The sequence below is a fragment of the Diuraphis noxia genome, unplaced genomic scaffold, assembly GCF_037042655.1.
Source record: "Diuraphis noxia isolate RWA-SAM2 unplaced genomic scaffold, SU_Dnox_SAM2 contig0004, whole genome shotgun sequence".
NCBI lineage: Eukaryota > Metazoa > Arthropoda > Insecta > Hemiptera > Aphididae > Diuraphis > Diuraphis noxia.
In genome coordinates this window covers 29,265,464-29,289,936 of record NW_028301714.1, presented here as the reverse complement: position 1 = coordinate 29,289,936, position 24,473 = coordinate 29,265,464, and the positions used below count along the sequence as shown (strand labels likewise).

Sequence of the window (24,473 nt, the reverse complement as noted above, 5' to 3'; positions counted from 1 at the left end):
TCAACCGCCGGTCCGCGGACCAACGTCCCACTCCAGTCCACAACAAAAAAAGGAACCAGTCCATGTTAGTATATTGGACAAAGTTATATTACATTAAATATTGTTTTTTACATTAAATTGTACTTATTATGTATTATATATTAAATGATACACCGGTATTTTTATATTTTATTTACAATATTTATACATAATATAGGTTATGATTTTAACTTTTTATTAAATTTAATACACTAATCTGCATGCAAAACTAAATAATTAAAGGATAACTTTTTTATTTTTTGAACCAAAATCCAAAGTAGTCCGTAACCCTACTTCCAAAAGCTATCTAGGTGGTCCGCGACAGCAAAAAGGTTGAGAACCACTGATATATTATAGACCTATATTGGCTATTATAGTCCATTTCCACATTCGATCATACAGACTGAAACAATAATATTTTTATAACTTAAAAGAATTACTATTTTATCATATTATAGCTTATACTGTCTAAACCACGATGAAAAATAAGTTCTTTCTAGGTACTTGTGATCTGAATTGTTATTTTAATATATGATAATTTAATTGATTTTACTAATCATTGTGATTATAGATAAATACAATTTGTACAAAAATCTCACAACTAGTTATTGATAATTGGTATGTCGTGAATGTATATTTTGTATTATGCAAAAGACAAATAGGTACCTATTCTATGTTCTATGAAATATGAATCAGAAAAAGTGCAAAATTGTGGATGAGTAAAATTGTACATAAGTACCTATCTATTCCAGATTTCAGTATTGTTAAAATGTTAGTTCACTTATAACTAACAGACCACAGTCTTGTGCACGCTAAAGTAATATAATTGTGTCATTGAGATAATATTATAGAATGATTAATTAATTTAGGACAATCGCTGGTAGATATCGTAAATTAAAATAAATGATAATATTAGTATTATTAGGTGCTTATCAATTATCATCTATCAAACCCATATTCCTAAAATGCATGCATATTTTTTTTAAGTAATAAAAAAAATTCATATAAAGAGATTAAAATATACATATATATTTTGATATAGCTAACAAAAAACAAAAATATAAAAATGAAATTAATAATATACATTTGCATGAAACTGCGTTCTACTCATTCATTTTTACCGACATATATAAATTCATTTTTTTTTTTAAATAATGATACTATTTAATTTTTAGTTTTTATACCACTATAGATGAAGTAATTAAATTGTTTATTTTGATCTAAAAACTGGGAATTTAATTTTTAATAAGTACCTACTTTTTTAATAATAATCAATAATTCATTTAAATACCTATAGTCCAAGATAACAAGCATTCAGCAAATGCAACCATAAAAAATGCACAATTCAATAACCTTAATATACATTTATCTGGTGTTATATCGTTACAGCGTTGTATTTTAGTATTTACGATTAACCTAACCGATATTTAAACTTTAATAATAAATATAAATACATACATAAATTTAAAGACGGCGCTTTAGATAGGCAATTCAGGGTCATTATAATATTATTGTTAGATAAAAATATATAGGTTTAACACCTGTTTAATTATATAATAATATAACATATTATATTATTATATCACTAAATAATAACTAATAAATAATAATATTTCTGCTCATCTGTAAACAGTTAATGTTACATTCCACCATAAAATATATACAGTAATATTTTAAATAATTGATTCGAAATTAATTGTCTATCAAACACTTATTATAATATTATCATCCATTTTCTGTTTTCGAACTAAAGTTTTCATTGTATTAAATGGTCGAATCGTTTCTACCCCGCTGGCTTCGCCTATGTTTATACCTACACATTTTTGTGCATAATATAGTGCAATGACTAAAATATAAAATTCTAGCGAAACATGTCTTATACGTATAATTGCACTCATCGCTAGTTTCCGATTCGAATAACTTGTTCCCGAGAATTACGCATTTACGTAACGATCGATGCGTCAAGGTAAGATGCATTTTGGTCAACTTATATTACTCAAGTATTCTTGGAATAGACTACAGTAGTTCCATAAACTACTTCCACGACTGACATTTAAATTCTAATTCTATTTTATTTTGTTTTTTTTTAATAAAACTTCTTTAGGTACGTTTGCAAAAAAAAAATATAAAATTTACTTATTATTTTATTATATTATTACAGATTGTAAATATATGTATATATAAAAAAAGGGTACGTTTGCATAATCGCCAGTCGGATTTATGGGATCATCCGTAGCGACCAAAAAGCATAACAAGCGTGTCTTATTCAACATTACATTTTTCATGGTTATAAATAAAAACCTATTTGTCTTATATTTCAATATTTGTATAATGATAGTGAATTAATTTAATTTTAAAATTTTGATGTATCCATATAGACTTAATGTTTGACTGTGATGGATGATAACCATTTTTCATACCATCTGTGAAAAGTTTCACTCCATCCATGAGTAATATTGCAACACTTGCTTTTTTATAATATACATTTTTTATTGTTTAAAAATAAGATATTCCTTGCCTTGGGAAGTACGGAAGCTATATATATCTACGGATATTAAATACATTTTGATATTGCTAGACTATATTGTGTACTATATATAAATATTTTTAAAATCAAATTTTAAATCCTTGGTTAGATATTTATAAGTGAGATATTTCTAAATATTATAATGTAACGTTATGTCTATGTAATAACTTACCTATATATTATACTATACAACACAATATATTATAATAGAAAAATATCATTATAAAAATATATTGTTATATAGTTATATTATGAATGTATTTCTCGGATTCTTTTCTTGGACATCATAAAATGATTAAGGTCCTTCGCATTGAAACGTAGGAATATAATAATAGTTTTCATGGTGAAACTGTTGACAAATGACCCGTCTTCCACCCACCTATACCGATGAAAGTGTACACTCATCGGTATAGCCGGATGACGAATAAAGATATTGCTTCTCTGACGCCATCTGTTGTCCCGGCCGGCCTTCCAGGCCATTCCAACAGATGTCTCTGCGGTGTTGTCGACGACGACCAACACGGACGGTACACGCGCGCGCCCTCCTCCGCTGCAGCCGCGGCACCCGCCACCACAGCCGCCGCCGCCCAGTCGTCACCGACACCGACACCGCCACCGACCCGAGCGCGTGAGGGAAGCCATTGCTGTTCGACTGACTCTCACGTTTTTGTATGTGCGTCGCGGCAACGAATTCGGCACATCGGCGTTATTGTCGACCGACAGCCGTAGTGTGTACGCTGCTCTTTTCGCCGGGGGGGTCGTCGTCGCGCAGTTTTTTTACTCCCCCCCAACGCACACGTCGTCATCGTCGTCGCGCTTGTCGTAAGTATAACACAAATAATTTTATAATAAAATAGGTACATGCAACATAAATTATAATATGATATCATTACAAACACACATTACGCATTAACGTGAAATATCCGACGACGTTAGTAAGAAATAGTAGGTACCTATCATATCTATCTCAACGGCGTACCAGTGTAGTACACACTCCAAGTGAGTGGAGTTTACGCGTGCGGAAGCACCGAATGAAATTGATGGATAGATCGGAGCGGGGTGGTAGTGTTGAATATGGTCGCTAAACGTGTCAGGGGGAGGGGAACTTCAGGTTGGAAAGTTTAACGAGCCGCCGTCGACCCCGTGATGTTTTAGGGTTTGTAGTTTCGTCTTTCTGCACTATAAAATTGTCTATTAGGTACTACACAATAGTTTCTATATTATAGTATATAGTACGTATTCAGATATCGTTTGTTGTGCATAAATTATTGGTTACTGTCGGTGACGTCCTGTCTTACGACTAGAACACGGTGGGTATGAGTACCGAGTTCAACGACGGGGTCGATATATATTTATATAGTACCTATACACACGCGCTTGCTCATTCCCATCATACTCGTAAGTCACATATATACCCTAAATGTGTATGATATGTATGTCAAGCGGTGTGTGTGTGTGTGCGTATTAGTGTGAGTGTGGTTTTCATACACCACAACATTGCACTTCAACACGATGGACGCCCATCTAGATTTTAGGCCTATCATGAGTGTGTGTGTACACGGTATATACGCGCATATTATGATCCCTCTTTGTGAATATATAGTATCGAAATTTTCCCGAGTGTCGTTGACACCGAGTCTTTGACGACGACGGCGGTCGGTGCCTGCCCGCTGTATATTATACATTTTATCATGACCTTGAACGGAATTGATGTATAACGATGTCAATGTTCGTCCGAATCTGTCTGCATAACCTAATTTTATTTACCGAGTTTTTGTGCCTACCCCGATATGGCGATATAATGTCACAATAATATTAATTTTTGTGTAGTGGTCCTATAGTTGGTGTCTCGGGAAGTTTTTTCGTGTTCTCTCTCAAACTCTCGTCGCTATCCTCAATCTCCGGCTTTGATCTCGCACCCCTCGACGCTGAACGTTTGATTTATCCGGCCACGAGTGTTAATTTATTATAATTGCATATGCATTTATGTATGCACGAATACATTTTAATAAATATGACGCGTGTGTGCGTGCTCCGAGATTACGTAGTAGGGGCGTCGCGGATGAGGCTTACGTCACCTACGCCGCCGCCGTGAACGATGAATATTATATGCTATATGCACCCACACCGTGGAGTAACGCACCCACGACGCCAGCCAAGTCGTCGCCGTCTGTCATTTTATCGACTTTTACCTGACCATTGGGAGTATCCGATTTCACGCGTATTATATTTTTATCATATTTTTAAGTAGTCACTGCATCATTATCCCGCAGATCGTGCGTCGCGAGACGACTGTGATGTTTTTCTCGGCCATGGATCCCAGCGATCTACTTTTGGATATCATCACTATTGTCGGAGAGACATTTCCGGCGACGCCTGCTGGGTAAACAGTTGCTTGCCTAAAACCTATAGTAACGACATGTCAAACAATAACAGCATACAACAACGATACGTGAACTTTTTCCGTGCCATCCCTGCACCCCCTACGCGCGTACCGGTGGTTGGTTCGCGAGAATATCACACTCATTCTGATGGGATCGTACTTAATTGTCCACCTTCACATTATCGTCGTTCACTCGTCTATAATATTTTCGGTACGTTTTTCGCGTCTCGCTCGGACTTGTCAATTTATGTTATCAGATTAAAATTTGCTAGCGGGGTAGTATCGGCGGTAGCGTCCCGCTACCTCGTTCGGCTGTTGCGCGCGCGCCGCCACCTCACCGTGCCCGTGGGAACTTCGACAACCACGCGGCCGACAGACCATGCCGCGTAAACAAGTTTCGCGCTTTTACAACGATAATGATGATTAAGAACCGATTAGACGCAACGTTTTTTAGCCGACCGCGGTGACGGCGACGTTTACGCAAGGCGGACGGTGAGTATTCGTAGACGCCCAGCGCACTCTATCGTTTTGTCATCGCAACGTCGTCATGCCAAATACGTAGTCTTTGTTAATATTATACTTGCGTATGTACGCGGATAAAATGTAGTAAATGTACAAATGACGTATCGACGTAGACGGTACACTAATGCCATATTTTACTACTACTGCTACTACTACTTATAAAACTACGACGTCGACGACTATTAAGATTAACACTACTGTGTATGGTGGCTTATCAATGCGCCGCCGATAGTGGTATTCTGATTTGTGAAATATATATGCACATATGCACATATATTTATATAACAATTATCGTCCACGGCACACTATTATATTTTACTGCCACGCAGGATCGATGATAGTGAAATGTACCGCGAACACAGAGCACTGTGAACCGTTGTTGCGCGCCGCCCACATTTCGCGCTATTCGTGTCGTTGATGTGACTGTACACAAATGATTATAATACCAGCCATTTGAAGACTTTTGGTGGAACGCCCGACTTCTGGTATGTGTGTGAGCGTGAGTGTGTGTACCGTAAAGTGTATAATGTTTTTATAACCGAGTGTGATTTTCAAGGTTATTCGTAGTTTTTATCTTGCGACTTGCTATTATTATAATAATAAAATTGCTCTTGGTTGTCGTCGTCGTCGTCGTCGTCGTCGCTGATTCCACCGTCTCTTCTGAGCTTAGACAAAACGTACGGTTTGTAACAAATAATAGAAATTGTAAAGTATAAATCATCTGGTTTTCTACTATTAAAGTATCAATTTTTTTAATCGAAACATCATACCCGCTAACAACAATATGATCATGGTAACGCCGTTTTCACTGGCGTTCGGGTCCGCCCGACTAGCAATGATACCCCATGTCCGCCACCATAGCTGCTGTATAGGTATGGTAGGTATATACTATGTCAAGGAGAAAGACTACACACGACAACAAGGTCGCGGTCGTCAATCGCGCGAAATAATGTAACACTAGTAATATTATTATTATCGTCGTCGTTAACCGTAATTTGCTCGTTTGTTAGGTTATATATTAATATATTATTATGACTATATTATGCTTCGCGACTGGATTAATTGATCGGTTATTCAGCTAGGTCCCTCGGGCCGTCGAAATATATATTTTTTATCGCTCGAAAATCAAGGTGGTGGTGTCCACGAGTGACGAATGGTGACCGATGCGCGACAAAGACGTTTTTTGATTGAGTCCGCCGTCGCAGTTTTCCGTTATTGTTCGGTACTTCGTGTATATTAACCGTTCATTTTAAATACGTGCCACTACTTAGCTAGGTATGTTTAATCGTTGGTAACACACGACAAAGAGTCCCAACGCAAATACCATGGTCGGTTGGGCTTCCGTAACCATTTTAACCATAGGTTTCGTATTTCCGCTGACACTAAACTTACTGTCACTGATCGCAGGGAGTTTTACGCCACGACATGATGCATTCGCGGTTGATCGATACGCATTATTATTGTTGTCGGTTACGATTTTATGCCGAACAAACGATTTAGGTCTAATAGGTCATCATAACTGCAATACTGCATCGGGGGGGTACACCACGCCTACTTCCCCGCGTGTTTCCGTAGACGAAATAGGTACATTTAAAAGAGCATAAGACCAACGTGTTATACTAATTTGTCCCGCCGTATATATTATATATTTTACAAAATAATACTTTATTATTATTGTTGATCTTCCATGGTGTTTTAATATATATTATAAAAACAAGTTTCCCACCAGATCGATGAGAAAATGTCCGCGCTTGATTATTATCTAATTCGATGTTCTTCATCGACGTATTTTTAGTTACTTATTTTATATTTATTTAAATATTTTTTTGATTATAAATACCTGACCTGGTTGTGATTATTTAGTTTTGTTTTCTGTAACGTATACATCTTTAAAACTTCCTTTTATCTTTTTTAAAAGTTAATACCCTAGACATTTTCACGTTTGTGACCATTAATTCTTAAAAAATGACTACTTTCAGTTAGGTTTAGTCACTAGTACAAGTTTACTTGAAATTACAGTCTTTAAACATACATAGTTTTCTTTAAATTAAATTCAACCATGTTTGTATTTGATTTAATATAATGGTAAGTAAAAATTAATAGATCGCAATTTTCGAAATGTGTGTACATAAAAAGTGTGGATATTTTCATACAGTACTGTGAATCGTAAAGATGTAATATGACTCTTATAAAATGTCTACCATTTTTGTTATATGAAATTCTCATTAGAACAACTGACTTAATTAATGATGTCTGGAAAATATTTCTTAACTTTAAAAACTACCTGTAATTTATAAGCCGTGAATTGTTATTTATTATATTAAATTTTCGTATTTCTTTTCTACGACTTGTTTGTATCCATTTTTTATCATAAATTATAATCTAACAGTTTAGTAAACCACTTTTACGGCATGGAATACAATATATTCAATAAACATTAATTGATATGAAAATGTACAGAGAAATTCCTTTACCTTTACCTATTCATAGTTATATATTATGTTTGAAAATATTCGGTATTTATTAAAATCAAATTTAGAACCAACAATTTAATCATTTATTTACCTATTTTAAGTTCAAACTAGTAAAATGAAGTAGTAAGTTGTAGCTAGGGTATATTTTTGCGAGATTTTAATGCTGATGCTTTGTGATTCATATAGTTGCGTATATTTAATTAGCTTTGACAAATATTGGTATACATTTTTATAAGCTTTGCATATTATGTTTCAAAATCCACCTCCTCTAAAAATGGGGCCAGGGAATCTATTGGCTGTAGTTATCAAAGGGATACCATACATTACTTATTTAAACTTTATTCATGATCATTAATAATTACCTAATTGTTAGTTCAATTTTCTATACAAAAATAAATAAATATATTTTTGTAGCATAAATGTTAAAATATCGACTGTCATTAAAAAATAGAAAAAAAATAGTTATTTAATTAATTGAATTTTAAAATGCTAACGAGAGTTTGATTTAATTTATTTAAAAAAAAAAAAATTATAACCAAATTATAATGTAAAATAATTTTTAGACAGCATAAAGTTGCGAACTAGTTATCATTTATCTACATCTACTTGCAAATAGTCATTCTCTACTATAGCGACTAGCATTATGAAATTGGTAAAAATTATCTTAATTTTATCTTTAAATATAAATAGCCTCTACTAGGACCTCTATCAGACGTCTACAGTGGACTCTACACATACAGGTATAATAAAGAAAATATACAAAATGTATGTTCCTATTTCGAATACCAATTTTTGTTTTTAATACAACAGCAAAATTTACGTATTATCAAACTTAAATATTATAGTTTATAATACGTATCATCTTTTTTGATATTTAAATAAACACTTTACAATAGAAATTGTCCAATTGTGTAGAAATCGACCTTTGAATTACACACTATTATCATAATAGTCATACTATAATAATAATATGTTTAATAAAATACACTCTTCGCTAAATTAATCAATTATTTCTTCTCTTATTTTTATTTATAACATTGTTATTTATTTTAACAATAAGAATATTGACCGAAATTAATCGTAAATTTAAGAATTCAAATAATGCATGTGTATATTATATTTATATACCATTAGTATTTATTCAGAACTGACACCACTGAACGTTGGATACTCGTTATCGTTTACACCTGTTACCTGGTATTCACACTTGAATAGCAGTAGTACATGTATATTATATGTTCGTCTTTTCCAATGGGTATAAAATCAAATATTAAATAGATATTTAATATTACGCTAAAGTTAGTCCTTGTGTATTATAATATCACATTATTGAAAAATCTTAAAAAACTACTGTCAACACTCAATAGAATAAATAAAAATTAACTGATAGAAATAATTACAAAAATAAACATCGAGCTTAGTTATTATGTATTATATATAGCTCCTAACTCCCCTAACCACTAGCTTCATCAAATCAATTAGTAAAAAAACATTTGATTCAACTATTAAGGGCGTAATTATGGGGAGGGGTATATCCTCCTTCAGAGCCTTTTTTTTTTTAAATAACCATACTTAAATTTCCGTGAGCAATTGGCTTTAAAAGGTTTTAAGATTGTAAAATAAGAAATAAGAATTAATGGGCATCATCATAGTTGAGGTTATTTTATTAGTTTAAAACTATGATACCTCAACAGTTATAGTATATCTATATGACAAGAAAATTGTACGGCTCATAATTAAAACATAACTCTTCGAAGGTTTACCTCATTTTATTTATAATAGCAAATCAACATAATACTATCAATAGATATAGTATACAATATATAGAATACTTAATTTGTTTAAAATTTAAGTTAATTAACCTTTGTTAAACTATTCAAAATATTTGCAAGTATGTATTTAATAGTTTTAATATATGAGTACTCAAAATATAAAGTACTCTTAATATTCAAACTGTTTCTTATAATTAGTATTTGTTTTTATAAATTTACCTCATCATCGAGTAGGTTTTCATTTTACCTATTTACTACATTACTTTATTTCAATGTATGTATGTTGGATAAAATTTCCTTATTTCAATTATAAAATATTATAATTGATCATTTTGTTTAAGTACTTGCCATTTTTAGAAGATAGGGTGGGTTTAAGCCTCTAATTCTTACGATATTTGATAATTTATTTGGATTACTCTTAGTAAGGTAGGTAGGTATATTATCTAATTGATCTATTTAAAAAAAATATATTGCATATATTATATTATATTAGGTACTATAACTATAATCCCAGCTTCGGCTAAGAAAAAATAAACAAAATATAAAATACGGCACTATACAGTATACAAGCAATAATGGTATAGTGGTCTCGGTTTTACTAGTTCATGGGAAAATCGGAGTCACACCAGTACCGTAACTAACTTTATGTGCGCCCTTGGCAACCAATGTTATGAATTAATAATGAATTTTTAGTATTTATATGAAATAAAAATTGCACCCCTAGCGCGATCATTTTAAACTGCGCCCTTGGCCACCGCCCACCTTGCCAATTCCTAGTTACGGCACTGAGTCACACCTCGCTTTGTGAACTAATTCGACACAAATGGACAATCAGATTTATTTTTGAACGTAGTTAAAACTACTCTACACTTTCCTAATACCTATGAGATCAGTCTCTAAAATTTAAGTCAAAGTCTGATGAGTATAGTGCTTGACGCTTGTGTATGTAAACTTCAATCATATATAATTATAATACAACATTTTCTTATTTCTGTAACCAATGAATCAATGCAACCCTATAAAATAAACCAAAAAGTATACGGTATTTATGAGACAATATAACATTTTCTGTGTGATCCATAGCAACTTATAAAGATTGAAAAACGAAGGTATAAACATTCGTAGAGTCTCAAGATTTATCTTAAAATTTGATGTCAATTGGTTCTGTATTACAATTTTTGAGATTCACGGATATAATCAAACGCACAATAGAGGGGAGGGGTTTGTAAACAATCTCCAACAGTTTATCTACTATACCAATGTAGATAGATTCATTTAAACTTTTGGGCATACCTGTTATTATACTCGTTAATAACAAACTTCAAGTCTTCAATTGTATAATTTAAAACACTAATAATTTTTAATGCAAATAGGTTCTTGATTTGATTATAATTAAAAATTGCACGCCAATTAATCTAATTTCATTGTCGTTTGATGATTACATAAAAATGTAATCAACAGTTGTTTTTTTATTATTATTATAATTAAAGTTTTACTGGCTTTTTATGTAAACTTATTCTAATTACAATTAAGAGCATTCTGTAAGCATAGTATTGTATTATATAATTATGTTATCTATATACATTTCTTACCGATAGGCTTATAACAGTTCAGAAATGCTAAAAATTATTTAACAGTTTAACAGCTAAATTTACATATTTTTAAGACTGATCAAAATTAATTTTAAATGAATAAATTGCATTATATGCACTCCTTTTACTTCAATCATTGTAATATATTGGATATATAGTACGAGTGACACGTTGTAAATGAACCACACGTTTTTTTTAAATAAAAAAAATATATTCTGCTTAAAAATCGTTTATACCGTATATAAGCAGATTCCAACTGTAAAACTTATACGTCCAACTGTGAAAAAGGGGTGACTTACAGTATTTTAATTGAATGGTCCATAATAAGTATAACATATAGAACGAGCAAAGTTGTATTTACCTACGCTGTAAAAATAAAAGTTCTTTCCTTACACAAACATTGTGCAGTTAGATCTTCGAAATTTATGTAATTGATGTTCATACAATCATACATTCATACCTATAGACTATAATATGTTCATGTTTTATGATTAAATATAGGTATAGTATAACACGTTCACAGTGGCGTAGCCAGTTGTTGCTGTGGGTCTCTAGCCCTCCCCCTGAAATTGTTTATAAAATTACAAAAAGTATTGCTATGATGGTCTTATGAAAATTACTGCATTATCAGCATCCGCCACCAAAAAAATAAATATATATTCTGGCTACGCCACTACTTTATAATAATGTGTGATTATAGGTGACATATTATATATATCAAATATATAATATTCTGTAAAGGTTGAGTAATTATCAAACATTAAGTTAATGATATTTTAAATTATCGTTAATTATTACAATATCATTAAATTTATTGCAAACTGCAACTTTAACAATACTTTATAATCTAGTGTGTAAATAATTATATTAATTATTATCTTTGAAATTCGAAGTTTTCTCGTAAACAAACGAATTGAAAATCGTTCATTATTCTTTGTCATAACACTACAGATTACATCAAAATGTTAGTCATATTATTTTATCACCCAATGACCAATAATCTTCGTGGCTCGTGTGTAATACATTGCATTTGAACGAAGAAAATATTTTTTAAAAACTTTAATATTTTAATGTACCGCACACTGCTAGTTCCGTAGTTTTCTTTGTATCTTCTTTTTATGTTGATATTATATGATTAATTTTTATGTATATCAGTATAATTTTTATCAAATTAAACGGATTTGTAAACTTAAAGATAAAACGCTGATAAATTGTTTATACGTGACCTTTTATTTGCCTTATATTAAGCATATTTTTGAATAGTAGAAAATAATACATGCATGCTTCTAGCAAGACCATCTGTCTATGGTATCATTAATCTAAAAACATTAAGAAAAGGTACATTGAGGAGTAAATCATAGTATTCTGTAAATGTAAAAATACCTAATCATAAATATGCAATGAAGTTAACTAAAAATGGTTATAGGTAGTTGAGAATAATAATAGTATATTACATTTGAAAAGGTTTGAGTGATTAAATTTGTATATTTTTATTTTATATTAACATTTGACCAGTCGCGTTTTCGTAAATAAACAAATTAGTCTGTCTACCATTTTGTTTGTTTTTTTTTTAATGCAGTTTATCTTTTAATCCCAACTGAACTAATGTAATTGTTGAAGCTTTAATTAATATTTCTCATAACAACTCTAGTTCTCTAAAACGTTTAGGTAGGTATATGAAAATGCATTTTTTATTTCCGTTAGTTATTTTAATTATACTTATGACTATTAAATACCTATTATAGTATAACGTTGGATGTCTGGTATAAAGTAATGACATACAGGGTCTAACAAAATGAAATTCCAGTTTGAAGATTGTATACCTTCATTTTTGAGATAGTAAATTTAATATTATGTACAATATTATAATTATTATTATTATAAGTGCGTAATATTTTTAATATAAAATATAAATGACAATATGAATAATATGTTATATTCAACTAGAAACTATAAGCATAATTAATTTGAGTATTTTAATTAATAAAATGAATAATAGTGATGCATACACAACACAAAATATAGACTTGACTTATATATTTTTTACTCATTATGGACTGCAAAGGTAGTATATTATATAGTATATACAAGATACAGTACACACACTTAAGGACTTATAATATTGACCTAACTTCTCAGGAAATTCATAAATCATAATATTAATATTTAATATATCGTGTGATACGTAACTCATATAATGAATATAAATACAATGACGTATTCTCAGTCAATCATGTATGTAGGTATGCACTGTTTATTATCTATCGTTATTACTAATATGATATACACATAATAAAAATATTTACATCTGTTCTCATTATTTATACTTTTTGTATGAATTTTTAATAAACATTTAGGTATATAGTTGAGCTTACATTCAATAATATTTTTTTTGTTTATATATCCTAGAACCAGGTGTTGTTACTTTTTATACGAACAAGTATCCGTTTACACTTTACCGATTTTTTATTGGAAGCGCATTATAAGAATAAACACTTAATCAGTGTAACAAATTAATAAATTATTAAATAACCTAGTACTGTTTGTAGGATAAACACGATCGGTTTAATAAGAATTTTAATTTTGTTACCCTGTACGGCTGTACTCGACCGTTAGCTTATCTAATCTCCAATTCCGAGGCCATCGTGAAAATAATGTCTTACCGCTTGTACAATTGTAATTATTGTTGGTCCTCTGTAAAAAAAATCACACGCAGTATGTAGTAAATACGTTCGCAAACATTTTCTTTTCTATTTCGGGTCGGTTCGTGATTCGTGCTGCGTTTGGAAACACGTTTCCCTTAAGAATAAAGGGTAGGTTATCTTGTAGCGGCGGTGGGAAGGGAGGGGAAGTAAATGTAGGACGCCGCTTTCCAATGTACCTACACCGGTGTGCCCGGTGCTCGAATATATAAGTAGATACTAGATATAGTAGTTATCTTATATACCGTAGTGCGCCTTACTACAAAATTGCAGAAGTTTCCTTTCGCCGATCAATCGGTGATTTTACTTTTTGATTTTTTAACACCGTCCATCGCGTATAAATGAAAAATCATATGATTTGTGAATAATATATGACATGTATAGCCCCCAAAAAACTGCGTGACATGATTTTGCACTGAAACAATTTACATTATAACCATTCGTAACCAAAATAATAACGGTTCAAAACCTTCTTCTCTCCCTACCCATTTCACAGTTGTGAAGAAACTAATATCGTGCATATTGTACACGATATTAAAGGAGTTAATGATGGTCAATATAGTCAATACACTATCTGGTCAGGGTAAACGAATGTATACAGACACGCACACATTTTTTTAACCAGATTTTTTGTTTTGTACGCGTTAAAATGTACTCGAACGGGATGTTATCATCGTTTTTCTCAACCTCTTCCTACTTCTCCTCCGCGGCTCCTCCGCGAGTTCGGCAGCTAGCAACGTTGCCAAACCGTGCGCGCAGCGTCACCCGACTGCGTGAGTGATACGGTTGGTCGGAAAACGTATCCGCCGTGTCGTGCATCATGCATATACTATATAGTTGCCACAACGAGATCGGAAGAAGGAAATTGGAATTATTGAAATAAGGTTAACCATACCGTGGGGCGTACGCGGACCACGTTTAGTATTAAAAATGCAATATACTTCGGCTACCTAGACACCGATGACAATTACACCTACCAACCAACTCCTCTACTCGGTACTCTGCCACCCTCCCGGTTCCATCACCACTATTACACGACTCGTACTTTGACAAACGTTGTGCAATTCGAAGCCCACACGACCGATCATTTTTGAGGGCACCCGATCGCCTACCAGACCGGTGGGATTCGTGCGTCTCCGACCGTCGAGTTCGAAACGCTACGAATTTGTTGCATAGCCGGTGCGCCCGAACAATCGTAAAAAATTAAAAAATACCCGCGCCAACATTTTCACTATACGGAACGCTGTGAGAGGGTGTTCACCGTGGAGGGAGGGGAATTAACAGCAACTTTTTTTATGAAACTATTATAATATCAAATTATAATAAAATAATATAATAATATGATATTATTATTGTACGACGTACCGTCCATCGTCGTCGGTTTGTCGGTGTTCCAACGCGTCAAGGCGGGTCCTTTCCCCTACCTCGGGCCGCGCGCGCACACATACACACTCACACAAACACACGCACGCCGCGCCCGCGCCCCCTTCACGTAGCATACACGCACGCACCGTCACCGCCGCCGTCGACGTAGTCGTCGCCGCTGCCGCCGCCGCACTCCACCACGTATCGCGGCCCCGGCTTCTCCGCCTGTGCTCGCATAAACGACATCGTATCATTATATATATTTTTTCGTATATACGCGTTTCCCGTTCGCGCGGCCGTTCCGCACCGCACATAATATACTGCACATCGTACTCTCCCCTTGCGCGCGCGCGGCGCTCGTTCGTGTTTGTGTGTGTGTTTGCGTGTGCGTTTCTGTGCGTGTGCGCGAAAATTTATTTATTTTTCTAATTTTTTTTTTTTTCGTCGTGATCCCCCGACGTGGTGATTTTATTACAACGGACGTCCGAATATCTTAACGACGCCATGTACCTTGTGCGTAAGTGAGTGAGCGTGTGTTATGTCCATGTACGCCGACGTCCACGGCGGCCGTCCGCGAGGCGTATTGTCGTCCGCCTGCACTGCCGCCACTGTCGCCCGCTCGGCGTAAAACCATCCCTCGCCGCCGTCGTACGGTTCACGCGACGGCCGAGGAGCGCCAGCCTCTGCGTATGATTTCAACGCCCCGTACACATTGTCCCGTACCGGAGAAAGAAACCGTGTGCTGTCGTCCCCACAACCCCCTCGGACACGTAACCACCCCAGATCGTGATCTTTTCCGACACCCCTCTCATAAACCGTTTGTAACTTAACTAGCAACCAACCCGCGCTAAAAGTTGGACTTGACCCCGACCCACAAGGCCACAACGTAAGTCGTATCATCGTTTGCGATGACTAGGTGACTTAGCTATGGTTCCGGGCCGACAGAGATGATAACGGTGTGCAAAAAATGGTGATAACATCGTCATTGTTGTTGTTCCATTACTGCTGCTGTTGGTGCGGTGGTGGTCGCGCGGTCCAAAGCTGACACACGACACTCCGCGCCCCGCGAACAGTCCGACGAGGTTTTCAGGTAAAACTCTCAACTCTTAACTGTTTTTAATATCGACTTAATTCTTTTTCGTCCGGTTGCTGATGATCGTTTTTTTGTTCACATTGTTCACTTTGTTCGTAAAAATGGGTAGGTATGGAATTTAGTTGTTTTCTTTTCGCGTTAACGTCATCGCCACTTGACTCGCTCGTGCGCTTTCGTGTAATCACTGATCTCTCATGGTTGTTTCCTCAAGGATACATTAACTTACGCGCTCGTGTAATATATAATCCTGTAACTATAACGTTAATTTACAGTTGTACTATCATGGTGGTGTACTGGTGTATGACTTAATTGTATTTCGGTATACAATGAACAGAGAAATCTTGTGCCAAATTTGCCATGTCTATTAATTGCGTTATTGGGGGGAGGGGGTAGGACACCGATAAGGCATTCTCCATTTTCTCTAAGCTTTTGTCAGGAGCAGTCTCTTGCTTTCAATTTTTCTATCACCATTTGACCACTGTTCAGCACTGTAGTAATTAATGTATTTGCGTTAAATGTGCCTTTCTCATACCTTATTGCTAATCTAAATTAGGTTTTGACTTGTATTTAGCTAAATAGGCACAAATTCTATATGAATAAAAATTTCTAATTTGCTATTATTACAATAATAGTGGCTATTTTTGCTAGTAGTATTGTGTTGTAATTAATATCTAATAATCTTCTATATTCATGACTTTTAAGCTCTTCAGTTACATTAACTAGTTAAATAATTCCTCTACCTACATTATTTTAATTACTATTTAATATAAAAAATTTTGAATTGTGTTATAGATGGATGTCAGTAATTTTTACAGTCTATGACTTGTGTTTGTTTGTTTTAAAGTTCAAAGTACCAAGTATGTTTTATACATGTTATTTGTTTAAGATAATGGTTAAATGATGAATTATTGCACAAAGAAAATTCAATTATACAAATATGCCTTCCATTTAAATATAAAATAATACAATTAGTATCTATTCATGTTTATATTATTTTCCTCCATTCAATTGTATTAAATATTAAGCTGTCACTTTAAATAAAATCATGAAGAGATTCATAACTTATACATTATTATTATTTTTAATTAAAGTATAAAATATTCTACTTATCAAGGCAGTAAACTATTATTTTATCTGTTAGTGGTATGTATAAGATACCTAAGTAAACCTTTTTTTTAAATTGATTTAAAATTTTCATTTTATATTTGGTAAATATTAAGGGATACTAAATTCAACATTACCTCTATTAAATCATGATATCTTAAAAATGTATCCCATGAGAAATGACCAATTTAAAGTGGTGGAGTAATACACTATTATAAATTAACCTTTAAACTCCACATTCATTTTGCCTTCTACTATCCTTATTTGTATTTCATCCTTATATTCATTGAAATTGTATGATATTATTAACTAATTATAATTCTAAAACATTTCAGTAAGTACACTGCATGCATTCAGCGAATCAATGATAATTGTCTTATTGTCTAGGTATTAAAATATTTGTACATTGCTATTAAAATATCCAGAGTAAAAAAATTAAAATGTTTTTATTGTTTAAATACTTAGTAAGTATGCTGAGTTGTGGTACCTGGTACTAGTGTCTTTGCTAACTATCTTACTACTTAAGTATGACTTTCAAAAATAATTATTAATTTTAATTTTACAAAAATAAAAATTAGTAGTTTGATCTCATTAATTATCAATTCTTAACTAACGGTCCTGAGGATCCTCAACACTCATATCAGTGGTCTGCAATATTATTAATCTTTCTGGTTATGCATAGTGTATATAATTTACAAAAATAAACTTTTGTATAAAAAAATGTGCAAATTTTAATAAAATTAAAACTATGAAAATAATTGAGCCACTTAAAATAAATAAATATCTGTAGGTATAACAATTAACTATTGATATATATTTGTTTAATCGCTTACTTAGAAGGTCTGTGGCTTCATATAGTGTTTGTATAGGGGTGCATACGCCTAAAAATATTAAGAAATGCTCTATAATATTTAGAATTTAAATATACCTAGGTACCATATATAAACACCAAAAATGAATACAGTTGACTTAGGTAGATTCAGTCGATAGATTTTGGAAAAACTTCAAGGGTTAGGGAAAATGTTAGTACTGTGGAACAGGGAAATGTATAGGAATAATTGCTTTCATTGTCTTGCGAAAGACTATCCAAGCCAAGCGTACCTATTACAGAGGTAATATTATTGTTATTTTTTAAAAATTCTATAATATTTACCATTATTAATTGACATAATTTATTTATTATTTTAATATTTATATATTAAAAAGAATCAACCCTAAGTCCCAAATGGAATTTCCTACCCCTTAAAATCACCACTTAAATCATTCAATGGTTCTTAGTTATATTAATGTAAGTTTATTTTATTTTTTTTAAATACTATTCTGATAAACTACCTTTATTTTAAAGTAAATTATTAATTCTTATTAATATAGGTAGATTCCTACATAATTATATTGAATTTAATAATATAGAAACTCAACTCAACCAATAAAATAACAACTATTTTGAGATACCAACCTAGCTAAAGTAATAATGTCAGGTGCGGGAAATAATATACCTTGCAATTTTAATTAATCATATTTATATTACCATAAAATATTATATATCTTAATCTATGATATGTATTTACTAGGCACAGTCATATTGATTATCATGGTTGACTCAAATATTTTTTTATTTTTTTCTAAGTAAATTAGGTGTATGGATCAATTTATATTATTTATTTTTATTACATATTAGATTAATTTTTAATGGTATTGAAATTAATTAAATTGATATCGCCGGTTTAGGTACCTATTGGCTATTACATATTATTACAATATTATTTTCTTATTAGGTATCTATTTCATAGACGTTGATTCTATTGAAAATAAATTAGGTAACTCTGGTAACTGAATTCTTAAAATCAATTAAGTTTTAATACCATTAATTTTTACGTTACCTACATAACTTTTCTAATATGAATGATACATTGATACATACCTATTTATTAATGAAAACATGCAATTTATTTGTAGTATAACGTATTTTAATAGTTAATTTTTATTCACCTAATTATAATTTTGAATTCCCGAATTCCCGATCCGGACCTTCCTCCCTCTCCCCGTCATTATTGTCTGTATGAAATATTATATTAAATGAATATTAACTTTTAACATTTTTGTATTGTTTTAATTTTATGATAAAGAAAATAATAACTCTATTATGATAGCGTTTCGTAATGTTCAGCTCATTATCATAACATAAAGAACCCTTTTTTTAGAAGTACTAAATACGCATTCCAAGAAAAATTCTAGGGACTTATTATCATTGATTTCCACAAATACATATTTTTTTATGTTTGAGCATTAAGATTTTGTTTATATTTAAAATGTAGTAAATACCTTTTAAAAGTTTTCATTAATTTTCTTAACAGCTATTTTTCGTTACAAATATATAATAGACAGTAATAATCTTGAAATTTGAAATTCCTTATACAAATATAGCCACCTAATAACCACCATCTTTTAAAATAAAATAAAAAGTTTAATTTTCGGAAATAATTTATTTTTATACATTTCAAATAGTACTTGCTTTATTTATTTATTTTTAAATATATAAACCAACATATTACGATGTTAAATAATAAAACAAAATAATACACCGTGCTGGAAAAAAGTTTGATATTTTATGTTATGTAATAAAAATAGCAAAGTTAAAGCAGTTGAATTTTTTATTTTATTTCATTTATTTAAATTGTGTGGGACGTGGGTCATATTCCGTTATTTCCACTCAAAATAATTAAGACTATGATATGAATTATTTATTAAAATATTAAAATTTCAAAATTCAAAGAATTTATTTAAAACACATTGGGTGTATAAATACAATAAATACAATTGTAATGTATATCATTTAATTATTATTATACATAATATAATATTTAGTGTTTGATATATTCGTATTCATAGAAAATGTCCACTGAAATAATTGTAAATGTATTTCATTCAACCCGTGCTTTATAAAAATGTATCTATGTTATTTTTTCGATGTGACTAGGTATATTTTATTAAATAAAATGAAGGTACCTAACCTATTAATATGGGATATACAGAAAACTAGTATTATTGCGTAACAATGACCTTCGTGATCGTGGACAGTCGACCAGGTGCACTATTTATGTTATAAAGAAAAAGGCCTTTTGTGTTTAGAACAAATCATCGAATCATTTGTTTTATTATAATATCTTTAAATGCTTTAAGTATTTACTATTTATTGAAATGATTAACAACTATTCTATTATTCATTTTTATTATTTTGAACAGTTAATATACAACTTTTTCATATTTCACTTAAAAAAACATAATTTTTACCAGCAGCAACTTTTGTTTTCTTTATTTTAATTCATTGATTTGTAGAAATAAAATAAAATATTTCGATCACTTGATACACAATTATAATTTACTGTCACTATTTTAGCAAGTTGACGTTAAGTTAGGTTTTTTATTTACTTTTATTGATTTATATTGAACTTAAAAGCTGACTGTTTTGTAACTCGTCAATAAAAATTTATTAATAATTGTTCCGCAGAAAACTTCGATTTATAAAACAAATTACAACTTTAAAAAAAACGATTTGTACAAAAAACAAATTGTATACCTTCACACACATATTATAATTACCCGATTTTAATGAAATTGTATATAATTTACTAAGCTTTTTACGAATACCATTTTTTTAAATTTTTTTGTAACAAATAATCATTTTATTATTAATTAAATTTATTTTTGACTTCAAAAATATTGTTACCATATCATATCAGTAGCAAATTCGAGAGTCGTACGCACGTAAGTTAATATTCGTAATCTTGCTAAAAAAGTTTTAACTAATAACAAAATTTCAAAACTTAATAAACATCTATATGACCTACCAAAAATATTTACAAAATAAAACATTTTCAGATTTTTTTTATTGAATTGTTAACATATTTCAAAAACTATACATATATTCTCTTTGATACACAACATTATTTTAGTTCGTTATTTATTTATTTTTTGACGTAATCAAAATATTATATCTATTTAAGTAGCAAAATATAAAAAAGGTTTCTTTATATTCAGCGAAATGCAAGGTGCTACATCTATATATAATCTATAATTCGAACTATTTTGGTTTTACGAGAAGGTGATTCAGGTATTTGTACTATTTGTAGGATAAGCGATAAGCACATTCAATTATGAATGCTGCAGTTTGATTTTGAAGTTTGATTGTCTACTTTACTCCCTAAGAATTAAAATTGAAAACTGAATACAGACAACTGCCGATAACACATGCAGAGGGGTTGCCGCAAATCAATTTTGTTTAATATAATATATGGACGGTCAGTGTGAATGACGAAAGTGTCGCATATATAATAATATGATAGTATGTATCTTCGCTCTTACACTCTTACCTTATCCTCCTTTAAAAAATATACAATATTCAGCATATCAGCACATGAGCTGAACAAATATTTTACGATGAAAGTTTTTTAGACGTTTATTTCGTTATTAATTTTCTATTATTTTAGGCTATGAATATTAACGTGTAGATGTGTAATACCTACTCGGAAATTGTAAGCACATGTTTTTGTCTTTCGTATAAATAAGGGTTGAGTAATATTTTACGTCACGGGATGATCGGCGGCAGCGAAACGGCCCCAATTCCCAAGAACCAATTCAGTGATGCTGTGTTTCCGACTTGCGCAAATCTAGGTCACGTGTTAGAAACACGTGATTCACGTTCATGATTGCGCACCTATATAGTCAATGTTGCAGACATTAAAATAAATATTACGAGATCGGATTATATATTCAATATAATTTATAACATCATTATATTTGCTTGATTCGGAAATGATAGAAAAAATAATTTCAATGGGGGAAGGTTTTATGAATTATACTTAGTTTTATATTTTATAAACGTATGTGTCGGTTCATTGGTTGACCTTTGAAAAATATTCAAGTTTTTTTTTTATGAATTTTTTGTCCTCCATCAGAGCAGAGTCTTGTATAAATTTAACATTTTGAACCTGACGAATGTCATCTTGTAACAGAAATGGAAAAAACTCAAAAAATAACTATGACTTCGTTGCATTGTCGTGACATTCTCCGACTTTCTCTCCACTCAAACCCCTATGAAACTGCTTCTCCGTTGTCAGTCGCGTGTATGAAATGCTTATACTTACTGTTAATTTACTATCATGGTGTTATTTCAGAAACAAAAATTGATTTCCGTATTGATACGGTATATTTTATCATAGTCTATAAGGGTTGTTTATTGAGATTTTTTTAAACATTATACCAATGCCTCGTTAATGTTGTAACAATTAATCGATCTGTTTTTAATATAAAATTTAAATTAAAATATTTTTCTTATTTTTAACTAATTATTCCCCTTTGCGTGTTTGTGAAGACCTATCTCATATTTATTATTATTAAAACACTTTATTTTATTCATCTTATTATAATTTTTAATGTTTTTATTAATATGGTATTTATATAACAATGTATACCTATTAACAATTTACCAACTCACCACTAACGTACGTGTTTATTTTATGTTTTAGATTTACGTACATGTTCAACAATTCCATAAAAATATAATATGTTGGGAAGCAGTTTTCACCACCATCGGAACATGTCATTTCCTCATGGTGGTTAGTACTCATAGTTCATACCTATCTACACTGAACTTATCATTAATTATAGTATTATCAATCCTTCGATCATATACATGCATAGACCTTTTACTAATAGATCGGCCCTCTTTACATTTCCACCGTGTAAAAATAGGTGGCGCTTTTCGGTAACTGAGTTACTCTGATATGTTACTATTTATTATTATGCGTATATATTAAAATATAAGCTGCATCACTGCACCATGTCGGCAATCGGCATGCGACTATCATTATATTTGGTATCGGGTGGCCTGGTCAATAAGTAAAAGGTTTATGTATGCATAGTATTTCATCTGTAATGTATTTCTGTGATCTAAGTAAGAAATATAGTGATAACATTGATAACTATTATAGCATCGGTAGTAATAACTAATAATACTTTCTTAAAAATTATTTATAATCTTATTTTGGTAAGGCCTAAAAGTTTTTAAAATTTTTCCATTTTATTTTATTCAAAATCTTATAGTTTTTACATAGAACTCTTTACTCCTTAGTACTTACCGGGGTTGTGTATGAGGTATTGTCCAAGGTTGAAAAATGATTTGTTAGATTAACTATTGATAGTGAATACAGAATATTGTGCTAATATTTAAGCAACGTTTGGTTTTACATTAAAATAAAATAAAATACAATTTTCTTGTTAAAAATTATTGAAAAATCATTATATGTAAAGATTGAGTATCTACTGTTTCCATCATAAACTTAAATTTGCGTTAAACAAATCTTTATTTTTTAATTAAATTACCAAATTATGTTAATAATATTGTTTTAAATATCCAATGTTTCTGTGTCTTCAAACTAATTGTATCAATTTTTGCTCGAAAAGCATTACACATTTTATATTATTATTTTATGGTTATTTGATATATTTTTACAAAAATATTTACTTTATTACAATATTATTGGTAACTAAAATAATAACTATTATTTTAGTTAATTCATAGAAAATGTATTAATTATAACTTAAGACTCGTTTTATCTAGATTTTAATTTTAATTTAATTTTTTCACAATTATAAATATTGATTAGGTATTAATTGGTTTTAATTTATTATTCATTTATAAACAATATAATTTACAGCATTATGTTGTTTAATGACTTCCTTACTTTATATTGTTAAGTAAAAATATTTATTATTGATTAATTGTTAAGATTTTTAACAATTATATCAACAAAATGTTTAAATAAATATTTAATTTATTGTGATTCTACATCATATCATGATTTAAGGGTTTCTATACAAAAAATTTAAATTTAACTTTAAGAAAAATGAATATTGTCTTAT

The 24,473-nt window shown here is 31.1% G+C and overlaps 1 protein-coding gene across 5 annotated transcripts in view; it reads left to right on the top strand.

Annotated features, from left to right (window-relative positions):
• Window positions 1-3,158: 3,158 nt before the first annotated feature.
• Window positions 3,159-24,473, top strand: part of LOC107163717 (uncharacterized) — a 30,714-nt gene continuing 9,399 nt past the window's right edge. For 3 of the 5 annotated variants that reach the window (XM_015511267.2, XM_015511266.2, XM_015511264.2), the window contains exons 1-2: window positions 15,795-16,445; window positions 23,078-23,167. In XM_015511267.2, coding sequence (XP_015366753.2) covers window positions 23,116-23,167 — 52 coding nt within the window. In that variant the 5' untranslated portion in view covers window positions 15,795-16,445; window positions 23,078-23,115. Of the gene's footprint in view, window positions 3,368-15,771; window positions 16,446-23,077; window positions 23,168-24,473 lie in introns of those variants that run through there. The other 2 variants (XM_015511265.2, XM_015511268.2) reach the window with 2 other exon arrangements.